Genomic DNA, 25,785 nt, shown 5'->3' on the forward strand with positions numbered 1-25,785 from the left:
GTGAGTGTATAAGTGTGAGTGTATCAGTGTGAGTGTGTAAGTGAGTGAGTGAATAAGTGTGAGTGAATAAGTGTGAGTGTATAAGTGAATGTGTATAAGTGAGTGTGTATAAGTGTGTGTGTATCTGAGTGAATAAATGAGTGTGTGCATGAAAGTGTGAGTGGTTAAGTAAGTGTGTGAAAGCGTGAATGTATAAGTGAGTGCGTGAAAGTGTGAGTGTATAATTGAGTGTGTATGTGTGACTGTATAAGTATGTGTGTATATAAATGAGTGTGTATAAGTGAGTGAGTGTGTATAAGTGTGTGTATGTGTGAGTGTATGTGTGTGTGTAAAAGTGAGTGTGTATAATTGTGAGTGTATAAGTGAGTGTGTATGTATAAGTGTGAGTATGTGGGAGTGTATAAGTAAGCATGTGCATAAATGTGTGTGTATAAGTGAGCATGTGTATAAATATAAGTGTATAAATGTGAGTGTATAAGTGTGTGCATATAATTGAGTATGTATAAGTGTGTGTATGTGTCTCTGTATAAGTCAGTGTGTATAAGTGAGCGTATGTGTATAAGTATGAGTATAAGTGTGAGTGTATAAGTGAGTGTGTGTGAAAGTGTGAGCGTATAAGTGTGTGTGTGTATAAATGAGTGTGTATAAGTGAGCGTGTGTAAGTGTATATGTATAAGTCAATGTATATATGTGTGCGTGTGTATAAGTGAGTGTGTATAGGCGAGTGTGTATAAGTGAGTGTGTATAAGTGAGTGTGTGTGCACATAAGTGTGAGTACAAGTGAGCATGTGTATAAGTGTGAGTATATAAGTGTGTCTCTATAAGTGTGTATAAGTTTGTGTATAAGTGTGTGTGTTTCAGTGTATGCATATAAGTGAGTGTGTATATATGTGTGTGTGCATAAGTGTGTGCATAAATATGAGTGTATAAGTGAGCGTGTATAAGTGAGTGAGTGTGTGGAAGTGTGAGTATATAAGTGAGTGTGTGTGTGGAAGTGTGAGTGTGTATAAGTGAGTATGTGTGTCTAAGTGTGTGTATGTGTGAATGTATAAGTGAGTGTGTATAAGCGTGTGAGCATAAGTGCGTGTGTATTAGTGGGTGTGCATAAGTGAGTGTGTATAAATGAGTGAGTGTGTGTGTATAAGTGTGAGTGTATAAGAATGTTTGTATGTGAGTGTGTATAAGTGAGTGTGTATAAGTGTGAGTGTATAACTGTGTGTGCATAAGTGTGTGTATATTAGTGGGTGTGCATACGTGAGTCTGTATGTAAAAGAGCATGTGAATAAGTGTGTGTGTATAAGTGTGAGTGATTATATGTGAGTGTGTGAAATTGTGAGAAACATAGAAACATAGAACAATAGGTGCAGGAGTAGGTCATTCGGCCCTTCGAGCCTGCACCGCCTTTCAATAAGATCATGGCTGATCATTCCTTCAGTACCCTTTTCCTGCTTTCTCTCCATACCCCTTGATCACCTTAACCGTAAGGGCCATATCTAACTCCCTCTTGAATATAGCCAGTGAACTGACATCAACAACTCTCTGCGGCAGGGAATTCCACAGGTTAACAACTCTCTGAGTGAAGAAGTTTCTCCTCATCTCGGTCCTAAATGGCCTACCCCTTATCCTAAGACTATGTTCCCTGGTTCTGGACTTCCCCAACATTGAGAACATTCTTCCCGCATCTGACCTGTCCAGTCCCGTCAGAATCTTATACGTTTCTATGTGATCCCCTCTCATCCTTCTAAACTCCAGTGTATAAAGGCCCAGTTGATCCAGTCTCTCCTCATATGACAGTCCAGCCATCCCGGGAATCAGTCTGGTGAACCTTCGCTGCACTCCCTCAATAGCAAGAACGTCCTTCCTCAGACTAGGAGACCAAAACTGAACACAATATTCCAGGTGAGGCCTCACTAAGATCCTGTACAACTGCAGTAAGACCTCCCTGCTTCTATATTCAAATCCCCTAGCTATGAAGGCCAACATATCATTTGCCTTCTTTACTGCCTGCTGTACCTGCGTGCCCCCTTTCAGTGACTGATGAACCATGACACCAGGTCTCGTTGCACCTCCCCTTTTCCTAGTCTGCCGCCATTCAGATAATATTCTGCCTTCGTGGTTTTGCCCCCAAAATGGATAACCTCACATTTATCCACATTATACTGCATCTGCCATGCATTTGCCCACTCATCTAACCTGTTCAAGTCACCCTGCAGCCTCTTAGCTTCCTCCTCACAGCTCACACCGCCACCCAGTTGAGTGTCATCTGCAAACTTGGAGATATTACACTCAATTCCTTCATCCAAATCGTTAATGTATATTGTAAAGAGCTGGAGTCCCAACACTGAGCCCTGCGGCACTCCACTAGTCACTGTCTGCCATTCTGAAAAGTACCCGTTTATCCCAACTCTCTGCTTCCTGTCTGCCAACCAGTTCTCTATCCACGTCAGTACATTACCTCCAATACCATGTGCTTTGATTTTGCACAACAATCTCTTGTGCGGGACCTTGTCAAAAGCCTTTTGAAAGTCCAAATACACCACATCCACTGGTTCTCCCTTGTCCACTCTGCTAGTTACATCCTCAAAAAATTCCAGAAGATTCGTCAAGCATGATTTCCCTTTCATAAATCCATGCTGACTTGATACGATCCTGTCACCGCTTTCCAAATGTGCTGCTATTTCGTCCTTCATGATTGATTCCAACATTTTCCCCACTACTAATGTCAGGCTAACCGGTCTATAATTCCCCGTTTTCTCTCTCCCTCCTTTTTTAAAAAGTGGTGTTACATTAGCTACTCTCCAGTCCATAGGAACTGATCCAGAGTCGATAGACTGTTGGAAAATGATCACCAATGCATCCACTATTTCTAGGGTCACTTCCTTGAGCACTCTGGGATGCAGACTATCAGGCCCCCGGGATTTATCGGCCTTCAATCCCATCAATTTCCCTAACACAATTTCCCGCCTAATAAGGATATCCTTCAGTTCCTTCTTCTCACTGGACCCACTGTCCCCTAGTACCTTCGGAAGGTTATTTGTATCTTCCTTCGTGAAGACAGAACCAAAGTATTTTGTTCAATTAGTCTGCCATTTCTTTGTTCCCCATTATAATTTCACCTGAATCTGACTGCAAGGGACCTACATTTGTCTTTACTAATCTTTTTCTCTTCACATATTTGTAGAAGCTTTTGCAGTCAGTTTTTATATTCCCTGCAAGTTTCCTCTCGTACTCTATTTTCCCCCTCTTAATTAAACCCTTTGTCCTCCTCTGCTGTATTACAAATTTCTCCCAGTCCTCAGGTTTGTTGCTTTTTCTAGCCAATTTATATGCCTCTTCCTCGGCTTTAACACTATCCTTAATTTCCTTTGTTAGCCACCTTCCCTGTTTTATTTTTACTCCAGACAGGGATGTACATTTGCTAAAGTTCATCCACGTGATCTTTAAATGTTTGCCATTGCTTATGTGTGTGGGTATAAGTGTGAGTGTACAAGTGTGTGTGTATAAGTGAGTGAGTATAAGTGAGTGTGTATAAGTGTGAGTGTATAAGTGTGAGTGTATATGTGTGTATGTATAAGTGTGAGTGTATAAGTGTGTGTGCATAAGTGTGAGTGTATAAGTGTGTGTGTGTAAGTGTGAGTGTATAAGTGTGTGTGTATAAGTGAATGAGTATAAGTGAGTGTGTATGACTAAGAGTGTGTGCATAAGTGTGTGTGTATAAGTGTGAGTGTATAAGTGAGTGAGTGTGTATATGTGAGTGTGTGAAATTATGAGTGTATGTGTGTGGGTATAAGTGTGTATGTATAAGTGAGTGTGTGAAAATGTGAGCGTATAAGAGTGTGTGCATAAGTGTGTGTATATTAGTGGGTGTGTATACGTGAGTTTGTATGTATAAGAGCATGTGCATAAGTGTATGTGTATAAGTGTGAGTGTGTATATGTGAGTGTGTGAAATTGTGAGTGTATATGTGTGGGTATAAGTGTGAGTGTATAAGTGTTAGCGTATAAGTGAGTGTGTGTATAAGTGTGTGTGTATAATTGAGTGTGTACAAGTGAGTGTATATATGTGAGCGTGAGTATAACTGTGTGTGTATAAGTCAGTATGTATAAGTGTGTGTGTATAAGTGTGTGTGTATAAGTGAGTGTGTATAAGCGAGCATGTGTATATGTTGTGTGTATAAGTGAGTGTGTATCAGTGTGTGTACATAAGTGAGTGTGTTTAAGTGAGTGAGTGTGTATAAGTGAGTGTGTATCAGTGTGTGTACATAAGTGAGTGTGTTTAAGTGAGTGAGTGTGTATAAGTGTGTGTGTATAAGTGAGTGTGTATAAGTGTAAGTGCATAAATTTGAGTGTATAAGTGCGTGCGTACATTTGAGTGTATATAAGTGTGTGTGTATAAGTGTCTGTATAAGTCAGTGTTATAAGTGAGCATATGTGTATAAGTGTGAGTATAAGTGTGTGCATAATTGTGAGTGTATAAGTGTGAGAGTATAAGTGAGCATATATATAAGTGTAAGTGTATAAGGGAGTGTGTATAAGTGAGAGTGTATAAGTGTGTGTGTGTAAGTGTGTGTATATAAGTGAGTGTGTGTAAATGAGTGTGTATAAATGTGAGTGTATGCGTGTATAAATGTGAGTGTATGCGTGTGTGTATAATTGAGTGTGTAGAAGTGTGTGTGTATAAGTGACGCTGTATAAGTCAGTGTGTATAAGTGAGAGTGTGTGTGAAAAGTTTGAGTATATGTGTATGTGTATGAGTGTGTATAAGTGAGTGTGTGAGTGTATAAGTGAGTGTGGGAAAGTGTGAGTACATAAGTGAGTTTATAAATGAGTGTGTATAAGTGTGCATGTATAAATGTATGTATAAGTGTGTGTGCATGTGTAAGTGTATAAGTGTGTGCGTATAAGTGAGTGTGTGTATAAAAGTGTGAGTGTATAAATGTGTGTACATAAGTGAATGTATAAGTGAGCGTGTGTGTGGAAGTGTGTATGCCTAGGTGTGAGTGTATAAGTAAGTGTGTATAAGTGTGTGTGTATAAGTGAGTGTGAATAAGTGAGTGAGTATTTATAAGTGTGTGTGTATAAATGAGTTATAAGTGTGAGTATATAAGTGTGAGTGCATGTGTGTGTGTAAAAGTGAATGTGTATAATTGTGAGTGTGTAAGTTTGTGTGTATAGGTGTGAGTGTACGTGTGTGTACCAAAGTGAGTGTTTAGAATTGTGAGTGTATAAGTGTGTGTGTGTATAAGTGTGTGTGCATAAATGTGAATCTATAAGTGAGTGTGTATAAGTGCATGTGTAAAAGTGAGTGTGTGTGTATAAGGGTGCGTGTATAAGTGAGTGTGTATATGTGAGCGAGTATGTATAAGTGTGTGTATAATTGCGTGTGTATAAGTGTGAGTGTATAAGTGTGAGTGTTCGTGAGTGTTTAAGTGTGTATGTATAAGAGAGTGTGTATAAGTGAGAGTGAATAAGTGTGTGTGTATAAGTGAGTGTGTATAAGTGAGTGTTTATAAGCGAGCATGTGTATACGTTGTGTGTATAAGTGAGTATGTATAAGTGAGCATGCGTATAATGTAAGTGTATAAATGTGACTGTATTAATGTGTTTGTACACGTGTGTGTGTATACATGTGTGTGTAAAAGTAAGCGGGTGTGTGGAAATGTGGGTGTATAAGTGGGTGTGTATAAGTCAGTGTGTATAAGTCAGTGTGTATAAGTGTGTGTGTGTGTGTATAAGTGTGAGTATAAGTGTGTGTGTGAATGTGTGTGTATACGTGAGTGTGTATAAGTGAGTGTGTGAAAGTGTGAGTGTATGTGAGTGTGTGAAAGTGTGAATGTGTAAGTGTGTGTGTATAACTGTGTGCGATAGTGAGTGTCTAAGGGTGTGTGTATAAGTGTGTGTGCATAAGTGTGAGTGCATGTGAGTGTATAAGTATGTATGTATAAGTGAGTGTGTATAAGTGAGAGTGAATACGTGAGTGTGTGTATATGTGTATGTATAAGTGAGTGTATTTATGTGAGCGTGTGTATAACTGTGTGTGTGTGGTAGTGTGAGTTTATAACTGTGTGTTTATAAGTGAGTGTGTATAAGTGAGTGTGGATAAATGGGTGTGTGTAAGTGTGATTGTACTAGTATAAGTGTATAAATATGAGTGTATAAGTTTGAGTGTATAAATGTGTGTATAAGTGTGTGTGTATGTCAGTGTGTATGTGAGTGTGTATACATGTGTGTGTCTTAGTGAGTGTATATATGTGTGAGTGTATAAGTGAGTGTGAGAACGTGTGAGTGTATATGTGAATGTGTGAAAGTGAGTGTATAAATGAGTGTGTGAAAGTGTGAGTATATATGTGAGTTTGTGAAAGTGTGAGTTTATAGGTGTGAATGTATAAATGAGCGTGTGAAAGTGTTAGTGTGTAAGTGAATGTGTGTGTATAAGTGTGAGTGTATAAGTGAGTGTGTGAAGGCGTGAGTTTATAAGTGTGAATGTATAAGTGTGTGTGTATGCATGTGAGTGCATAAGTGTGTGAAAGTGTGAGTGTATGAGTGAGTGTGTATAAGTGAGTATGTATAAGTGAGTTTGTGAAAGTGTGTGTGTATATGTTTATGTGCATAAGTGTGAGTGTATATGTGAGTGTGTATAAGTGAGTGTATATAAGTGAATGTGTATAAGTGAACATGTGAAAGTGTGAGTGTATAAATGAGTGTGTATAAGTGAGTGTGTGAAAGTGTGTGTATAAGCGAGTGTGTATAAACGTGAGTGTATAATTGAGCATGTATAAGTGAGTTTGTATATGTGAGTGTGTGAAATTGTGTGTATAGGTGTGTGTGTATAAGTGAGTGTTTATAAGTGAGCGTGTGAAAGTGTGTGTATAAGCGAGTGTGTATAAACGTGAGTGTATAATTGAGCGTGTATAAGTGAGTTTGTATATGTGAGTGTGTGAAATTGTGTGTATAGGTGTGTGTGTATAAGTGAGTGTTTATAAGTGAGTGTGTGAAAGTGTGAGTATAGAATTGAATGTGTAAAAGTGTGAGTGTGTAAGTGAGTGTGTATAAGTGAGTTTATATAAGTGAGTGTGTGAAAGTGTGTGTGTATAAGAGAGTGTGTATAAGTGAGTGTGTATAGGTGAGTGTGTGAAAGTGCTAGTGTATAAGTGAGTGTGTATGTGTCTGTCTAAGTAAATGTGTATAAGTGTATGTATAAGTGTGTATATAAGTATGTGTGTGTAAGTGTGTGTGTTTAAGTGAGTGTGTGAAAGTATGAGTGTATAAGTGAGTGTGTGATAGTGTGAGTGTATAAGTGTGTTTGTATATGTGAGCGTGTATTTCTGAGTGTATAAGTGTATGTATAAGTGAGAGTGTGTGTGAAAGTGTGAGTGTATAAGTGTGTGTGTATATTTGAGCGTGTATAAGTGAATGCGTCTATATGTGTGAGTGTATAAGTGCGAGTGTATGTGAGCATGTGTATAAGTATGTGTGTATAAGTCAGTGTGTATGAGAGTGTGTATACATGTGTGTATAAGTCAGTGTGTATAAGTGTGTGTGTATAAGTGTTTGTGTATGTGTGAGTTTGTAAATGTGACTGTATAATTGAGTGTGTGTGAAAGTGAGTGTGTATAAGTGAGTATGTATAAGTGAGTGTGTAAATGAGTGTGTATAAGTGAGTGTGTATAAGTGAGTGTGTATAAGTGAGTGTGCATAAGTGGGTGTGTATGAGTGAGTGTGTATCCGTGAGTGTGTATGAGTGAGTGTGTATGAGTGAGTGTGTATCCGTGAGTGTGTATGAGTGAGTGTGTATGAGTGAGTGTGTATGAGTGAGTGTGTATGAGTGAGTGTGTATCCGTGAGTGTGTTTGAGCAACTACACAATGTAAGCAAAATAGTTAAATTATGTGTCCAGACATTGAGTCACAGAATCTTACAGCACAGAGGGAGGCCATTCAGCCCATCGTGCGTGTGCTGGCTCTTTGAAAGAGTGATCCCATTAGTCCCAGTCCCTGCTCGTTCCCCACAGCCCTGCAATTTTTTCCTTTTCATATATTTACCCAATTCCCGGTTTGAAAGTCACTATTGAACCTGCTCCCACCGACCTTTCAGGCAGCGCGTTCCCGATCACAACAACTCGCTGCGCAAACACATTCTCCCCATCTCCCCCTCTAGTTCTTTTGCCAATTGCCATAAATATGTGCCCTCTGGTTACCGACACCCCTGCCACAGGAAACAGTTTCTCCCGATCCACTCTATCAAAACTTGTCATGCTTTTGAACACTTCGATCAAATCTCCCCTGAACCTTCTCTGCTCTAAGGAGAACAACCCCAGCTTCTCCAGTCTCTCCATGTAACTGAAGTCCTTCACCCCTGGGACCATTCTGGTCAATCTCTTTAGCACCCTTTCCAGTGATGTAGAAATAAACCTTGGGGGTGAAATTGGACTTGCGAGTGGGGGGCTAACATGGATGACCGATTCTCAAATTATCACGTAGAGCAGAGCACCCAGAGAGCTTTCTTTCGATAACAACTTTAACATAGTTCCAGAGCGTGGGGCCCAGGCAACAGAAGGCACGGCCACCGATGGTGGAGCGATTATAATCAGGGATGCACCAGAGGCCAGCATTGGAGGAGCGCAGACATCTCGGGGGGCTGTAGGGCTGGAGGAGGTTCCAGAGATAGGGAGGGGGGAGGGCCATGGAGGGATTTGTAAACAAGGATGAGAATTTTAAAATCGAGGTGTTGCTTAACCAGGAGCCAATGTAGGTCAGCGAGCACAGAGGAGATGGGTGAGTGGGACTTGGTGTGAGTTAGGACACGGGCAGCCGAGTTTGGTTGAAGTTAAGTTTACAGAGGATGGAAGAAGGTAGTCAGGAGAACAATGTAATAGTCGAGTCTGCAGCTAAAAAAGGCCTGGATGAGCATTTCAGCAGCAGAGGGGCTGACACAGGGGCGAGGATGGGCAATGTTTACAGAGGTGGACAAAGGTGGTCTTGCTGGATCTCTAACTTAAATAAAGGAGACTATGAAGGTATGAGGGCAGAGTTGGGTAAAGTGGATTGGGAAAATAGATGAAAGTGTAGGACGGTTGATGAACAGTGGTGTACATTTAAGGAGATATTTCATAACTCTCAAGAAAAATATATTCCAGTGAGGAGGAAAGGGTGTAAGAGAAAAGATAGCCATCAGGGGATAACTAAAGAAATAAAAGACGGCATCCAATTCAAAACAAGGGCTTACAAAGTGGCCAAAACTAATGGGAGGACAGAAGATTGGGAAGCTTTTAAAAGCCAGCAAAGAACGACTAAAAAAATGATTAAGTAAGGGAAGATAGACTATGAGAGTAAACTAGCACAAAATATAAAAACAGATAGCAAGAGTTTCTATAGGTATATAAAAAGGAAAAGAGTTGCTAAAGTAAATGTTGGTCCCTTAGAGGACGAGACCGGGGAATTAGTAATGGGGAACATGGAGATGGCAGAATCTCTGAACAAATATTTAGTATCAGTCTTTACGGTAGAGGACACTAACAATATCCCAACAGTGGATAGTCAAGGGGCTATAGGCGGGGAGGAACTTAACACAATCACAATCACTGAGGAGGTGGTACTCAGTAAGATAATGGGACTAAAGGCAGATAAATCCCCTGGACCTGATGCTTGCATCCTAGAGTCTTAAGAGAAGTAGCGGCAGGGATAGTGGATGCATTGGTTGTAATTTACCAAAATTCCCTGGAATCTGGGGAGGTCCCAGCAGATTGGAAACTGCAAATGTAACGCCCCTATTTAAAAAAGGAGGCAGAAAAAAAGCAGGAAACTATAGACCAGTTAGCCTAACATCTGTGGTTGGGAAAATGTTGGAGTCCATTATTAAAGAAGCAGTAGCAGGATATTTGGAAAAGCAAAATTCGGTCAGGCAGAGTCAGCATGGATTTATGAAGGGGAAGTCATGTTTGACAAATTTGTTGGAATTCTTTGAGGATGTAACGAACAGGGTGGATAAAGGGGAAGCAGTGGATGTGGTGTATTTGGACTTCCAGAAGGTATTTGACAAGGTGCCACATAAAAGGTTACTGCACAAGATAAAAGTTCATGGGGTTGGGGGTAATATATTAGCATGGACAGAGGATTGGCTAACTAACAGAAAACAGAGAGTCTGGATAAATGGTTCATTCTCGGGTTGGCAACCAGTAACTAGTGGGGTGCCGCAGGGATCAGTACTGGGACCCCAACTATTTACAATCTATATTAATGACTTGGATGAAGGGTCCGAGTGTAATGTAGCCAAATTTGCTGACGATACAAAGATGGGAGGAAAAGCAATGTGTGAGGAGGACACAATAAATCTGCAAAAGGACATAGACAGACTAAGTGAGTGGGCAAAAATTTGGCAGATGGATTGGAAAGTGTGAGGAATTTCTTCTCTTAGATGGTTGTAAATCTATGGAATTCACTGCCTCAGAGACCTGTGGAAGCTGGGACATTGAATAAATTTAAGACAGAAAAAGACAGTTTCTTGAGCAATAAGAGGATAAGGAATTTTGGAGAGTGGGCAGGGAAGTGGAGCTGAGTCCATGAACAGATCAGCCACAATTGTATTAAATGGCGGAGTAGGCTCGACGGGGCCGTATGGCCTACTCCTGCTCCTATTTCTTATGTTCTTATGTTCTGACGTGTAAACGTGGTCAGAATCTCATCTTGTGGTACAACACGACACCAAGGTTGTGAAAAGTCTGGTTCAGCCTGAGACAGGGAGCAAGATAACCAGATTCTTTGCTGTGCACTAATTCATTCAATTCTGACCCCCCCCATCTTTCCGTTTCAGGCGCGCTGTCGGAGGGATGGACCATCCGAGCTTTGCCCAGGAGGGCCGTGAGCAGGTCTTGTGTGGTGATACCCTGTACTTTCGACTTTCCTTCACACCGTTACAAAGCCCTGCATGGGGCCTGGTTTAAGTACTGGCATTACTGGAAGTATACCGTCGTCTACACAAAGGATCCCAAATATGGGATGTCCACATTCGTGGGACGAGCCAAAATAATTGGTGATTTGGAGCAGAAGAATTGCACCTTGAGGATCAATAATCTCAGACCCGATGACAGTGATGTGTATTACTTCTACGTGGATTTGGAGGGCTTCACGGATCATACCTTCACAGAACCTGTCCAGCTACAGGTTGTCCGTAAGTCTCCACTCCATTCACCCTCAGTCCGTCAATGGCAGCCATGGCTCAGCTCTCTCTCTCTCGCCTCTGAGTTCAAAGGTCGTGGGAACAAGGCCTGACTCCAGGAGACTTGAGCACAAAATCCAGACTGATAGTCCAGTATCGTACAGAGGGAGTACTGCACTGTCCGAGGGGCAGTACTGAGGGAGTGCTGCATTATCCAAGGGGCAGTACTGATGGAGCGCCACACTGTTGGAGGGGTAGTGCTGAGGGAGCGCCGCAATGGCGGAGGGGCAGTACTGAGGGAGCGCCGCACTGTCGGAGGGGCAGTACTGAGGGAGCACTGCACTGTCGGAGGGTCAGTACTGAAGGAGGTCCGTACTGTCGGAAGGGTAGTATTGAGGGAGCATTGCACTGTCAGAGGAGCTGTAATGAAGGAGCGCTGCACTGTCAGAGGGGCAGTACTGAGGAAATGCCGCACTGATGGAGGGGCAGAACTGAAGGAGTTCTGTACTGTGAGAGGGGCAGTACTGAGGGAGCACTGAACTGTCGGAGGGGGGCAGTACTGAGGAAGCACTGCACTGTCGGAGGGGAAGTACTGAGGGAGTGCTGCACTGTCGTAGTGGCAGTATTGAGGGAGCGCTGCACTGTCGGAGGGGCAGTACTGAGGGAGTGTTGAACTGTCGGAGGGACAGTACTGAGGGAGCACTGAACTGTCGGAGTGGAGGCTTGTGTGGAGCATAAACACTGGCATGAACCAGTTGGGCCTGCTGTAGACTCGATGTAATCCTTTCCAAAATTCGATATCCAACGATGAAATGTGTTTTGTTTGATCAGTGTTGAGGTGTGGATACACTCTACTTGCCCTGAGAAGGTATTAGTGGGACTTGTAATAACTAGGAGCGAGAGTAGGCCATTCGGCTCCTCCATTGACTAAGATCTTGGCTGATCTTCTACCTCAACTCCACTTTCCCACACGTTCTAAATATATCCCTTGGTTCTATTAGTATCCAAAACTCTATCGATCTCTGTCAGGAATCTACTCCTGAACTGGGGTAGGGAATTCCAAAGATTCACCACCATCTGAGAGAAAAAAATTCTCCTCATTTCAGTCCTATATGGCTAAGATTATGACCCTTGGTTCTAGACTCCCCAGCCCGGGGAAACGTCCTCCCTGCATCCAACCTGTCAAGTCCTGTAAGAATTTTGAATTGTTGACGCAAGTGAGCTGCCTCACCATGTGTGAACCACGCCACCTGGGTCTGGAGTCTCATATTGGCCCAGACCAGGCAGCGATGGTCGCTCCACTTCATTGAAGGACATTAATGGGTGTTATGGGGGTTTTAGGACAACCTGGCAGATTCCATGGTCATTTCATCTGGTGCCGTTTCACAAATGACCAGAATTCAACTTGCCCGAGTGGTATTTGAACTCATGACCATGGGGTTCCCACCCCAGTATCAGGACCACTATGTTATCGCATAGGGAAGCATGCATCATGAAGAGTCATCTGCCTAAGAATTTTGCAGATGATACGAAACTTGGCAAAGTAGTTGTAATGTATACACCTGGTGAGTACGCTCACAGGTTTGTAGAGTTGTTGAGTGGGAGTGGCTGAGCCAGTCACCTGATGTTCACAAGACGCAATAAAACCCCAGCCCGTTGGGTTCGGGGGATCCACGATGAGGCAGGTGGTTGTGAGCCTGGTGGATGAACTGTAATGTTTAGTGTGATTGTTAAACCTTTTGCTAATAAACCAACTAGTTCTTAATAGCAATGTGTTGCTATGAATTCTTAAGCAAAGAACCCTTGAAGCAAATACATTACAGTAGTAGATAGTGCTGAGGATAGTTATAGGCTTCAGGATGGGGAAATGGGCAGAGGCACGGCAGATACAGTTCAAAGCAGAGAAGTGTGAAGTGAAGCACTTTGGGAGCAGTAATGTGGAAAGACAGTGTACAATAAATGGCACGGCTTTGGAAAGTTCGATGAGACAAGACCTCGGTGTCCTTATACACAAATCCTTAAAGGTGGCAGGGAAAGCTGATCAGGTGGTTAAAAAGCCAATGTGTTACTAGGGTTTATGAATAGAGGATAGAATATAAAAGCAAAGAATATATGCTGGAACTTTATACATCACTGGTTAGGCCTCAGCTGGAGTAATGTGGCCAATTCTGGGCACCACACCGGGAAAGGTGTAAAGGCCTTAGAAAGGGCACAGAGGAGGTTTACCGGGATGTTACTGGGGAGGGGGAACTTCAGTTATGAGGAGGTTGGAAAAGTTCGGGCTGTTCTCCTGGGAACAGAGGGTGAAGAGGTGCCCTAATCCAGGTTCTGAAGCTGATGAGAGGTGGTGATAGAGTAAATCAGGAAACTGTTCCCTCTGGGGACTGGCTCAGTAACCAGAGGTCACACATTCAAAATCATTGGTAAAGGATCTTTGGGGAGAGGAGGAGAAATGTTCCCACTGTGAGTTGTGGGGGTCTGGGACGCTCCACCTGAAAAGCTGGTTCACCAATAATTGTAAAAGGGAGATGGACGGGTTCTGGGGGATGGGGAACTTACAGGGTTACGGACAGAGAGTGGGGATGTGGGACTGAGCACGACTGCTTTTCAAAGAGCGGGCACAGCACGATGGGCCAAATGGCCTCTTTCTGTGCTGTAGCTTTTTTTAATGATTTGATGATAGAGCAAAGGTTATTACACAAGATAAGGGCTCCTGGGATTGGAGATAATATATTAGCATAGATAGAGGATTGGTTAACGGACAGAAAACAGAGAGTGGGGATAAACGGGTTTTTCTCAGGTTGGCAGGCTGTAACTAGTGGGGTGCCACAAGGATCAGTGCTGGGGCCTCAGCTATTTACAATCTATATTAATGATCTAGATGAAGGGACTGAGTGTAATATATCCAAGTTTGCTGACGGTGCAAAGCTAGATGGGACAGTAAGCTGTGAGGAGAACACAAAGTGTCTACAGAGGGATATAGATAGACTGAGTGAGTGGGCAGTGAGGTGGCAGATGCAGTATAAAGTGGGGAAATGTGAGGTTATTCACATTGGTAGGAAGAATAAAAAAACAGAATCATTTTTAAATAGTGATAAACGTTTAAATGTTGATGTTCAGGGAGATTTGGGTGTCCTTGTACAGGAAACACAGAAAGCGAGCATGCAGGTACAGCAAACAATAAGGGAGGCAAATGGCATGTTGGCTTTTATTGCAAGGGGGGTTGTAGTATAAGAGTAAGGAAGTCTTGCTACAACTGTACAGGGCCTTGGTGAGACCACATCTGGAGGACTGTGCACAGTTTGGGTCTCCTTATCTAAGGAAGGATATACTTGCCTGGGAGATGGTACAACGGAGGTTCACTAGATTGACTCCAGTGATGAGAGGGCTGTCCTTTGATGAGAGATTGTGTAGAATGGGCCGATACTCTCTGGAGTTTAGAAGAATGAGAGGTGATCTCATTGAAGCACACAAGATTCTGAAGGGAATTGACAGGGTAGCTGCTGAGAGGATGTTTCCCCCGGGCTGGAGTGTTTAGAACCAGGGATCACAGTCTCAGGATAAGGGGAAGACCATTTAAGACCAAGATGAGGAGGAATTTCTTCACTCAGAGGGTGGTGAATCTCTGGAATTCTCTGCCCCAGAGGGCTGTGGATGCTGAGTCTGAATATATTCAAGGCTGAGATCGATAGATTATTGGAGTCTAGTTATGGCGAAAAAGCGGGAATATGGTGCTGAGATAGAGGATCAGCCATGATCATATTGAATGGCGGTGCAGACGCGAAGGGCCGAATGGCCTACTACTGCTCCGATTTTCTATGTTTCTAGGGGAATCAAGGGATATGGAGATGGGGCGGGAAAGTGGAGTTGAGGTTGATGATCAGCCATGATCTCATTGAATGTTGGAGCAGGCTCGAGGGCCGTAGGGCCTACTCCTGCTCCTATTTCTTATGTTCTTATGACAAACCCAAGAGAATTATTGGATCGACATCTTTGTTCTGTTTGACTGCCAACCTCTGTATCTTTCGTGTTGCCCAGATGTTCCGGATAAACCTGAGATATTACTCCATGAGGATATAACCGAAGGGAATCCTGTGAATATAATCTGCAAATCTCTCTTCGCTTGCCCTGATAATCGTCCCATTCTAACCTGGAGTGAATTGCCTGAGTCCACTGTCAACACTGTCACCAAGAACAGTGACGAGGTTTCCACTGTGCTGACCTTTAACCCTTCGTTCAAGCATCACGGACTAACTGTTCTCTGTACGGCCGACTTCCCTGAAACGAGCCATCGACTGGTGAACTCTGTCACCTTGAGTGTAAAATGTAAGTATTGGTTCGAAAGTCTTGGTGGTGTTCCAGCTGCAATTGGTCACATATTAAGTGAGGCACTGGGGAAGGTGCAAAAATTGATTTACAAGGAACTGAACTGAGAGCTTAGAACTATCAGGGAAGTCTAAACAGGCTGGGCCTCCTTTCTCTATAAAAGAGAAGGCTGAGGGGTGACCTGATAGAGGCCTTTAAAATGATGAAGGGGTTTGATAGGGTAGATGTAGAGAAGATGTTTCCACTTGTGGGGGAGACCAGAACTAGGGGCCATCAATATAAGATAATCACTGATAAATCCAATCAGGAATTCTGGAGAAACTCTTTCCCCAGAGAGTGGTGAGAATGTGGAACTCGCTGCCACAGGGAGTGGTTGAGGCGAATAGGATAGATACATTTAAGGGGAAGCTGGATAAAGACATGAGGGAGAAGGGAATAGAAGGATATGGTGATAGATTGAGATGAAGAGGGGTGGGAGGAGGCATAAACACCGGCACAGACCAGTTGGGCCCGAATGGCCTTTTCTGTGCTATACGTCTATGTTATTCTATGGAAAAACTCTCTCTAATCAGGAACACTGAGCAGGTTATACACAAGCTAGCGTTGGAGCTGTATCCGATCCAAGCTTGTAACCCGCCCCAGTCCGGGACTCACATGTTAAATCATAAACTCTCTCAGGTTCACTCTATCTTTTATTCATTCTCGGGATGTGGGCGTCTCTGGCAAGGCCGGCATTTATTGCCCATCCCCAATTGCCCTTTAAGAAGGTGGTGGTGAGCCGCCTTGAACCGCTGCAGTCCGTGTGGTGACGGTACTCCCACAATGCTGTTAGGGAGGGAGTTCCATGATTTTGACCCAGCGACGTTGAAGGAACGGCGATATATTTTTGAGTCAGGATGGTATACTTCAATGCAAGGAGTACAGCGACTAAGGCAGATGAGCTGAGAGCATAGGTAGATACTTGGGTGTATGATATTATAACTATTACAGAGATAAGCCTAAAAGAGGGGCAGGTATGGCAACTCAACATTCCTGGTTACAGGATTTTCAGGCGGCATAGAGAGGGGTGTAAAAAGGGAGGAGGGGTCGCGGTATTGATTAAAGAAACAATTACAGCGGTGAGGAGGGATGATATGTTAGATGGGTTATCAGACGAGGCCATATGGGTCGAACTGAACAACAGAAAAGGGCAATCACACTGTTGGGCATGTATTTTGACCACCAAACAGTGAGAGGGAGATAGAAGAGCAAATATGTAGGCACATTTCTGACAAGTGCAACAACTATAGTGCAGTAATAGTAGGGGATGTCAACTATCCTAATATTAACTGGGACAAAATTAGTGTCAAGGGTATAGAGGGTATAAGGGTATAAAATGCATTCAATAGAACATTTTTTAGCCAGTATGTAGCAAGCCCAACATGAGAGGGGACGGTTCTAGATTTAGTTTTGGGGAATAAAGAGGGGTAGGTGGAAGGGGTATCAGTGGAAGAGCATTTAGGTGCTAGTGATCATAATTCAGTTAGATTTAAGGTAGTTATGGAAAAGGACAAGGATAGACCAAGAATAAAAGTTCTAAATTGGGGAAAAGCCAACTTTGCTAAGCTGAGAGATGATTTAGCCAAAGTGGACTGGAAACAGCTACTTGTGAGTAAATCAGTGTCAGAGCAGTGGGAGGCAGTCAAGGAGGAGATCTAAAGGGTTCAGACCAAATATGTACACTTAAAGAAAAAGGGTTGGACTAACCAATCTAGAGTCCCCTGTATGTTGAGGGGCACACAGGGTAGGATAAAGAAAAAAAGAGAAGCTTACGACAGATACTGAGGGCTAAATACTGCAGAGGGGTATAGAAAGTGCAGGGGTGAAATTAAAAAGGAAATTAGGAAAGCAAAGAGAGAGCATGCAAAAATATTGGCAAATAAAATCAAGGAAAACCCAAAGATGTTTTATAAATATATTAAGAGGAAGAGGATAACTAGAGAAAGGGTAGGGCCTATTAGAGACCATAAAGGTAAGTCGTGTGTGGAGGTGGAAGACGTGGGTATGATTCTTAATGAATACTTTGCAACTGTTTTCACAAAACAGAGGGGTGATACAGACACTGCTATCGAGGAGGAGTGTGAAATATTAGATGAAATAAACAAAGTGAGAGAGGAGGTAGGTATTAAGGGGTTTCGCAGCTTTGAAAGTGGATAAGTACCCAGGCCCCGATGAAGTGTATCCCAGGCTGTGAAGCGAAGCAAAAGAGGAAATAGCAGAGGCTTTGACCATCATTTTTAAATCCTCTCTGGCTTCAGGTGTGGTTCCAGAGGACTGGAGGACTGCTAATGTGGTACTTTTGTTTAAGAAGGGAGAAAGGGATAGACCGAGTAATTATAGGCCAGTTAGCCTAACCGCAGTGGTAGGAAAATTATTGGAAAAATTCCTGAAGGACAGGATAAATCTTCATTTAGAAAGACATGGATTAATCAGGGACAGTCAGCATGGATTTGTTAAGGGAAGGTCATGTCTGAATTGCTTGATTGAATTTTTCAAGGAGGTAACCAGGAGGGTCGATGAGGGCAGTGCATATGATACAGTGTATATGGATTTCAGCAAAGCTTTTGATAAGGTCCTACATGGAAGACTGGTCATGAAAGTAAAAGCCCATGGGATCCAGGGCAAAGTGGTAAGTTGGATCCAAAATTGGCTCAGAGGCAGGAAGCAAAGGATAATGGTTGATGGGTGTTTTTGCGACTGGAAGGATGTTTCCAGTGGGGTTCCGCAGGGCTCAGTACTGGGTCCCTTGCTTTTTGTGGTATATATCAATGATCTAGACTTGAATATAAGGGATATGATTAAGAAGTTTGCAGATGATACTAAAATAGGCTGTGTGGTTGATAATGAAGAAGTAATCTTTAGACTGCAGGAAGATATCAATGTACTGGTCAGGTGGACAGAACAGTGGCAAATGGAATTCAATCCGGATAAGTGTGAGGTAATGCATTTGGGGAGGGCTAACAAGGCAAAGGAATAGACATTAAATGGTAGGACATTGAGAGGTGTAGAGGAACAAAGGGACCTTGGAGTGCAGGTCCACAGATCCCAGAAGGTAGCAGGCCAGGTAGATAAGGTGGTTGAGAAGGCATACGGAATACTTTCCTTTATTCATCAAGGCATAGAATACAAGAGCAGGGTGGTTATGCTTAAACTGTATAAAACACTGGTTAGGCCACAGCTGGAGTACTGTGTGCAGTTCTGGTCACCACATTACAGGAAAGATGTGATTGCACTAGAGAGGGTACAGAGGAGATTTACAAGGATGTTGCCAGGATTGGAGGATTTTAGCTATGAGGAAAGATTGGATAGGCTGGAATTGTTTTCTTTGGAACAGAGGAGGCTGAGGGGAGACCTTATTGAGGTGTATAAAATTATGAGGGGCCTAGATAGAGTGGATAGGACGGACCTATTTCCCTTAGCAGAGGGGTCAACAACCAGGGGGCACAGATTTAAAGTAATTGGTAGGAGGTTCAGAGGGGATTTGAGGGGAAATGTCTTCACCCAGAGGGTGGTGGGGGTCTGGAACTCACTGCCTGAAAGGATGGTAAAGGCAGAAACCCTCACCACATTTAAAAAGTACTTGGATGTGCACCTGAAGTGCCGTAACCTACAGGGCTACAGACCCAGAGCTGGAAAGTGGGATTAGGCTGGATAGCTCTTGGTCGGTCGGCGCGGACATGATGGGCCGAAATGGCCTCCTTCCGTGCTGTAAATTTCTATGATTCTATGATTCTATGATTCTATGTGTGTAACTTGGAGGGGAACGTGGAGGTGGTGGTGTTGCCATGTGCCTGCTGCCCTTGTCCTTCTAGGTGGTAGAGATCGTGGGTTTGGGAGATGCTGCCGAAGAAGCCTTGGCGAGTTGCTGCAGTCCATCTTGTAGATGGTACATACTGCAGCCACGGTGCGCCGGTGGTGGAGGGAGTGAATGTTGAAAGTGGTGGATGGGGTGCCAATCAAGCGGGCTGCTTTGTCCTGGATGGTGTCGAGCTTCTTGAGTGTTGTTGGAGCTGCTCTCATCCAGGCAAGTGGAGAATATTCCATCACACTCCTGACTTTAGTTCAGCATTTTAATGTGTTGACAATTTTTGTATTTCAAAGATTCCCCTCGAAACACTCTCGTCAGAATGACATTCACAGATGGAAATCTGATTTCCCTGCATTGTTCCAGCGAGGGTAATCCAGCAATCCACAGGTTCTCCTGGTCCAAGCTCTCCAATGGGAAAGGTACTGATCTGAGCAAGGTTGGTGAAACTATCACTGTCCCCAAAGGCATCGGAGAGGAAAGCTACTCCTGTACGGCCACAAACACCCTGGGCAGCTCACAGTCTCCACCCGTTAGAATCCCCACTGAATGTGAGTACTTTTAAGTTTAATATTCCGAATTTCAGCATTGATCCCCAAAACACCGAATGTCCTAGAAACATAGAAACATAGAAACATAGAAAATAGGTGCAGGAGTAGGCCATTCGGCCCTTCTAGCCTGCACCGCCATTCAATGAGTTCATGGCTGAACATTCAACTTCAGTATCCCACTCCTGCTTTCTCGCCATACCCCTTGATCCCCCGAGTAGTAAGGACTACATCTAACTCCTTTTTGAATATATTTAGTGAATTGGCCTCAACAACTTTCTGTGGTAGAGAATTCCACAGGTTCACCACTTTCTGGGTGAAAAAGTTCCTCCGCATCTCGGTCCTAAATGGCTTACCCCTTATCCTTAGACTGTGACCTCTGGTTCTGGACTTCCCCAACATTGGGAACATTCTTCCTGCATCTAACCTGTCGAACCCCGTCAGAATTTTAAATGTTTCTATGAGGTCCCTTCTCATTCTTCTGAACTCCAGTGAATACAAGCCCAGTTGATCCAGTCTTTCTTGATAGGTCAGTCCCGCCATCCCGGGAATCAGTCTGGTGAACCTTCGCTGCACTCCCTCAATAGCAAGAATGTCCTTCCTCAGGTTAGGAGACCAAAACTGTACACAATACTCCAGGTGTGGCCTCACCAATGCCCTGTACAACTGTAGCAACACCTCCTTGCCCCTGTACTCAAATCCCCTTGCTATGAAGGCCAACATGCCATTTGCTTTCTTAACCGCCTGCTGCACCTGCATGCCAACCTTCAATGACTGATGTACCACGACACCCAGGTCTCTTTGCACCTCCCCTTTTCCTAATCTGTCACCATTCAGATAATAGTCTGTCTCTCTGTTTTTACCACCAAAGTGGATAACCTCACATTTATCCACATTATACTTCATCTGCCATGCATTTGCCCACTCACCTAACATATCCAAGTCGCTCTGCAGCCTCACAGCATCCTCCTCGCAGCTCACACTGCCACCCAACTTAGTGTCATCCGCAAATTTGGAGATACTACATTTAATCCCCTCATCTAAATCATTAATGTACAGTGTAAACAGCTGGGGCCCCAGCACAGAACCTTGCGGTACCCCACTAGTCACTGCCTGCCATTCTGAAAAGTACCCATTTACTCCTACTCTTTGCTTCCTGTCTGACAACCAGTTCTCAATCCATGTCAGCACACTACCCCCAATCCCATGTGCTCTAACTTTGCACATCAATCTCTTGTGTGGGACCTTGTCAAACGCCTTCTGAAAGTCCAAATATACCACATCAACTGGTTCTCCCTTGTCCACTCTACTGGAAACATCCTCAAAAAATTCCAGAAGATTTGTCAAGCATGATTTCCCTTTCACAAATCCATGCTGACTTGGACCTATCATGTCACCTCTTTCCAAATGCACTGCTATGACATCCTTAATAATTGATTCCATCATTTTACCCACTACCGATGTCAGGCTGACCGGTCTATAATTCCCTGTTTTCTCTCTCCCTCCTTTTTTAAAAATTGGGGTTACATTGGCTACCCTCCACTCAATAGGAACTGATCCAGAGTCAATGGAATGTTGGAAAATGACTGTCAATGCATCCACTATTTCCAAGGCCACCTCCTTAAGTACTCTGGGATGCAGTCCATCAGGCCCTGGGGATTTATCGGCCTTCAATCCCATCAATTTCCCCAACACAATTTCCCGGCTAATAAGGATTTCCCTCAGTTCCTCCTCCTTACTAGACCCCCCGACCCCTTTTATAACCGGAAGGTTGTTTGTGTCCTCCTTCATGAATACCGAACCAAAGTACTTGTTCAATTGGTCCGCCATTTCTTTCTTCCCTGTTATGACTTCCCCTGATTCTGACTGTAGGGGACCTACGTTTGTCTTTACTAACCTTTTTCTCTTTACATATCTATAGAAAGTTTTGCAATCCGTCTTAATGTTCCCTGCAAGCTTCTTCTCATACTCCATTTTCCCTGCCCTAATCAAACCCTTTGTCCTCCTCTGCTGAGTTCTAAATTTCTCCCAGTCCCCAGGTTCGCTGCTATTTCTGGCCAATTTGTATGCCACTTCCTTGGCTTTAATACTATTCCTGATTTCCCTTGATAGCCACGGTTGAGCCACCTTCCCTTTTTTATTTTTATGCCAGACAGGAATGTACAATTGTTGTAGTTCATCCATGCGGTCTCTAAATGTCTGCCATTGCCCATCCACAGTCAACCCCTTAAGTATCATTCGCCAATCCATCCCAGCCAATTCACACCTCATACCTTCAAAGTTAGCCTTCTTGAAGTTCTGGACCATGGTCTCTGAATTAACGGTTTCATTCTCCATCCTAATGCAGAATTCCACCATATTATGGTCACTCTTCCCCAAGGGGCCTCGCACAACGAGATTGCTAATTAATCCTCTCTCATTACATAACACCCAGTCTAAGATGGCCTCCCCCCTAGTTGGTTCCTCGACATATTGGTCTAAAAAACCATCCCTTATGCACTCCAGGAAATCCTCCTCCACCGTATTGCTTCCAGTTTGGTTAGCCCAATCTATGTACATATTAAAGTCACCCATTATAACTGCTGCACCTTTATTGCATGCACCCCTAATTTCCTGTTTGATGCCCTCCCGAACATCACTACTACTGTTTGGAGGTCTGTACACAACTCCCACTAATGTTTTTTGCCCTTTGGTGTTCTGTAGCTCTACCCATATAGATTCCACATCATCCAAGCTAATGTCCTTCCTAACTATTGCCTTAATCTCCTCCTTAACCAGCAATGCTACCCCACCTCCTTTTCCTTTTATTCTATCCTTCCTGAATGTTGAATACCCCTGGATGTTGAGTTCCCAGCCCTGATCATCCTGGAGCCACGTCTCCGTAATCCCAATCACATCATATTTGTTAACATCTATTTGCACAGTTAATTCATCCACCTTATTGCGGATACTCCTTGCATTAAGACACAAAGCCTTTGGGCTTGTTTTTTTAACACCCTCTGTCCTTTTAGAATTTTGCTGTACAATGGTCCTTTTTGTTCTTTGCCTTGGGTTTCTCTGCCCTCCACTTTTCCTCATCTCCTTTCTGTCTTTTGCTTTTGCCTCCTTTTTATTTCCCTCTATCTCCCTGCATTGGTTCCCATCCCCCTGCCATATTAGTTTAACTCCTCCCCAACAGCACTAGCAAACACTCCCCCGAGGACATTGGTTCCGATTCTGCCCAGGTGCAGACCGTCCGGATTGTACTGGTCCCACCTCCCCCAGAACCGGTTCCAATGCCCCAGGAATTTGAATCCCTACCTGCTGCACCATTGCTCAAGCCACGTATTCACCTGCGCTATCCTGCGATTCCTACTCTGACTAGCACGTGGCACTGGTAGCAATCCCGAGATTACTACTTTTGAGGTCCTACTTTTTAATTTAGCTCCTAGCTCCTTAAATTCATTTCGTAGGACCTCATTCCTTTTTTTACCTATGTCGTTGGTACCAACGTGCACCACGACAACTGGCTGTTCTCCCTCCCTTTTTAGAATGTCCTGCACCTGCTCCGAGACATCCTTGACCCTTGCACCAGGGAGGCAACATACCATCCTGGAGTCTCGGTTGCGGCCGCAGAAACGCCTATCTATTCCCCTTACAATTGAATCCCCTATCACTATCGCTCCCCCACTCTTTTTCCTGCCCTCCTGTGCAGCAGAGCCAGCCACGGTGCCATGAACTTGGCTGCTGCTGCCCTCCCCTGATGAGTCATCCCCCTCAACAGTACTCAAAGCAGTGTATCTGTTTTGCAGGGGGATGACCACAGGGGACCCCTGCACTACCTTCCTTGCACTACTCTTCCTGCTGGTCTTCCATTCCCTAGCTGGCTGTGGACCCTTCTCCTGCGGTAAGACCAACTCGCTCCACGTGCTACTCACGTCATTCTCAGCATCGTGGATGCTCCAGAGTGAATCCACCCTCAGCTCCAACTCCGCAACGCGGACCGTCAGGAGCTGGAGGTGGATACACTTCCCGCACATGTAGTCGTCAGGGACACTGGTGTTGTCCCCGAGTTCCCACATGGTACAGGAGGAGCATATCACGTGACCGAGCTGTCCTGCCATGACTTAACCCTTAGATACACTTAAATTGGCGACAACAATGTTAAAAGTTACTGACTAATAAAGAAAAAGAAAAACTACTCACCAATCAGCAGCCAATCACTTACCACGTTGGCTGTGACGTCACCTTTTGATTTCTTTCTACTTCTTTTTTGCCTTCTCTCCCAGCTGGAGCTGCACCGCTCCCCGGACTGCTGAGCCTTTTATAGGCCGCTGCCTCTCTCGACGCTCCCTGGACTGCTGAGCCTTTTTTCGGCCGCTGCCTCTCTCGACACTCCCCGGACTGCTGAGCCTTTTATAGGCCGCTGCCTCTCTCGACTCCCGCCTCTCTCGACGCTCCCCGGACTGCTGAGCCTTTTATAGGCCGCTGCCTCTCTCGACTCCCGCCTCTCTCGACGCTCCCCGGACTGCTGAGCCTTTTATAGGCCGCTGCCTCTCTCGACTCCCGCCTCTCTCCTATATAATAAAATAAAAACAGAAAATGCTGGAAATCTCAGCGGGTCAGGCAGCTTCTGTGGAGAGAGAAACAGAGTTAATGTTTCATGTCGGTAACCCTTAGTCAGAACTGGCGAATGTTCAAAAAGAACTGATTCTTAAGGAGCACTGAAAGGGGGAGGGGAGGAAAGAACAAAAGGGAAGGTTTGTGATAGGGTGAAAGGCAGGAAAAATTAGAGAGACAAAAGGGATGATGGGCTGACTTGAGATGTTAATGGTAGAAGTTAGAGCAGAAGCCAGAAAAAGTAGCAAACCTGAGGACTGGGAGAAATTTAGAATTCAGCAGAGGAGGACAAAGGGTTTAATTAGGAGGGGGCAAATAGAGTATGAGAGGAAGTTTGCTGGGAGCATAAAAACTTACTACAAAAGCTTCTATAGATATGTGAAGAGAAAAAGATTGGTGAAAACAAACTTAGGTCCCTTGCAGTCAGACTCAGGTGAATTAATAATGGGGAACAGAAAAATGGCAGACCAACTGAACAAATACTTTGGTTCTGTCTTCACGAAGGAAGTCACAAATGACCTTCCGGATGTACTAGTGGGTCTAGTGAGAAGGAGGAACTGAAGGATATCCTTATTAGCCGGGAAATTGTGTTGGGGAAATTGATGGGATTGAAGGCCGATAAATCCCCAGGGCCTGATTGTTTGCATCCCAGAGTACTAAAGGAGGTGGCCCTAGAAATAGTGAATGCATTGGTAATCATTTTCCAACAGTCTATCGACTCTGGATTAGTTCCTATCTGGAGGTTAGCTAATGTAACACCACTTTTTTAAAAAAGGAGGGAGAGAGAAAACGGGGAATTATAGACCGGTTAACCTGACATCAGTAGTGGGGAAAATGTTGGAATCTATTATTAAGGATGAAATAGCAGCGCATTTGGAAAGCGGTGACAGGATCGGTCCAAGTCAGCATGGATTTATGAAAGGGAAATCATACTTGACCAATCTTCTTGAATTTTTTGAGGATGTAACTAGTAGAGTGGACAAGGGAGAACCAGTGGATGTGGTGTATTTGGACTTTCAAAAGGCCTTTGACAAGGTACCACACAAGAGATTGGTGTGCAAAATCAAGGCAAATGGTATTGGAGGTAATGTACTGGCATGGATAGAGAATTGGTTGGCAGGCAGGAAGCAGAGAGTCGGGATAAACGGGTCCTTTTCGGAATGGGAGGCAGTAACTAGTGGAATACCGCAGGGCTCAGTGCTGGGACCCTAGCTCTTCACAATATACATTAATGATTTGGATGAAGGAATTGAGTGTAATATCTCCAAGTTTGCAGATGACACTAAACTGGGTGGCGGTGTGAGCTGTGAGGAGGA

The 25,785-nt window shown here is 43.9% G+C and overlaps 1 protein-coding gene across 1 annotated transcript in view; it reads left to right on the forward strand.

Annotated features, from left to right (window-relative positions):
• Positions 1 to 25,785, forward strand: part of LOC139275620 (myelin-associated glycoprotein-like) — a 94,572-nt gene that overhangs the window by 51,313 nt on the left and 17,474 nt on the right. Inside the window, exons 4-6 of the mRNA XM_070892792.1 lie at positions 10,808 to 11,164; positions 15,191 to 15,478; positions 19,619 to 19,873. Coding sequence (XP_070748893.1) covers positions 10,808 to 11,164; positions 15,191 to 15,478; positions 19,619 to 19,873 — 900 coding nt within the window. The remainder of the gene's footprint in view (positions 1 to 10,807; positions 11,165 to 15,190; positions 15,479 to 19,618; positions 19,874 to 25,785) is intronic.

This window comes from Pristiophorus japonicus, chromosome 11 (assembly GCF_044704955.1).
Source record: "Pristiophorus japonicus isolate sPriJap1 chromosome 11, sPriJap1.hap1, whole genome shotgun sequence".
Classification (NCBI taxonomy): domain Eukaryota; kingdom Metazoa; phylum Chordata; class Chondrichthyes; family Pristiophoridae; genus Pristiophorus; species Pristiophorus japonicus.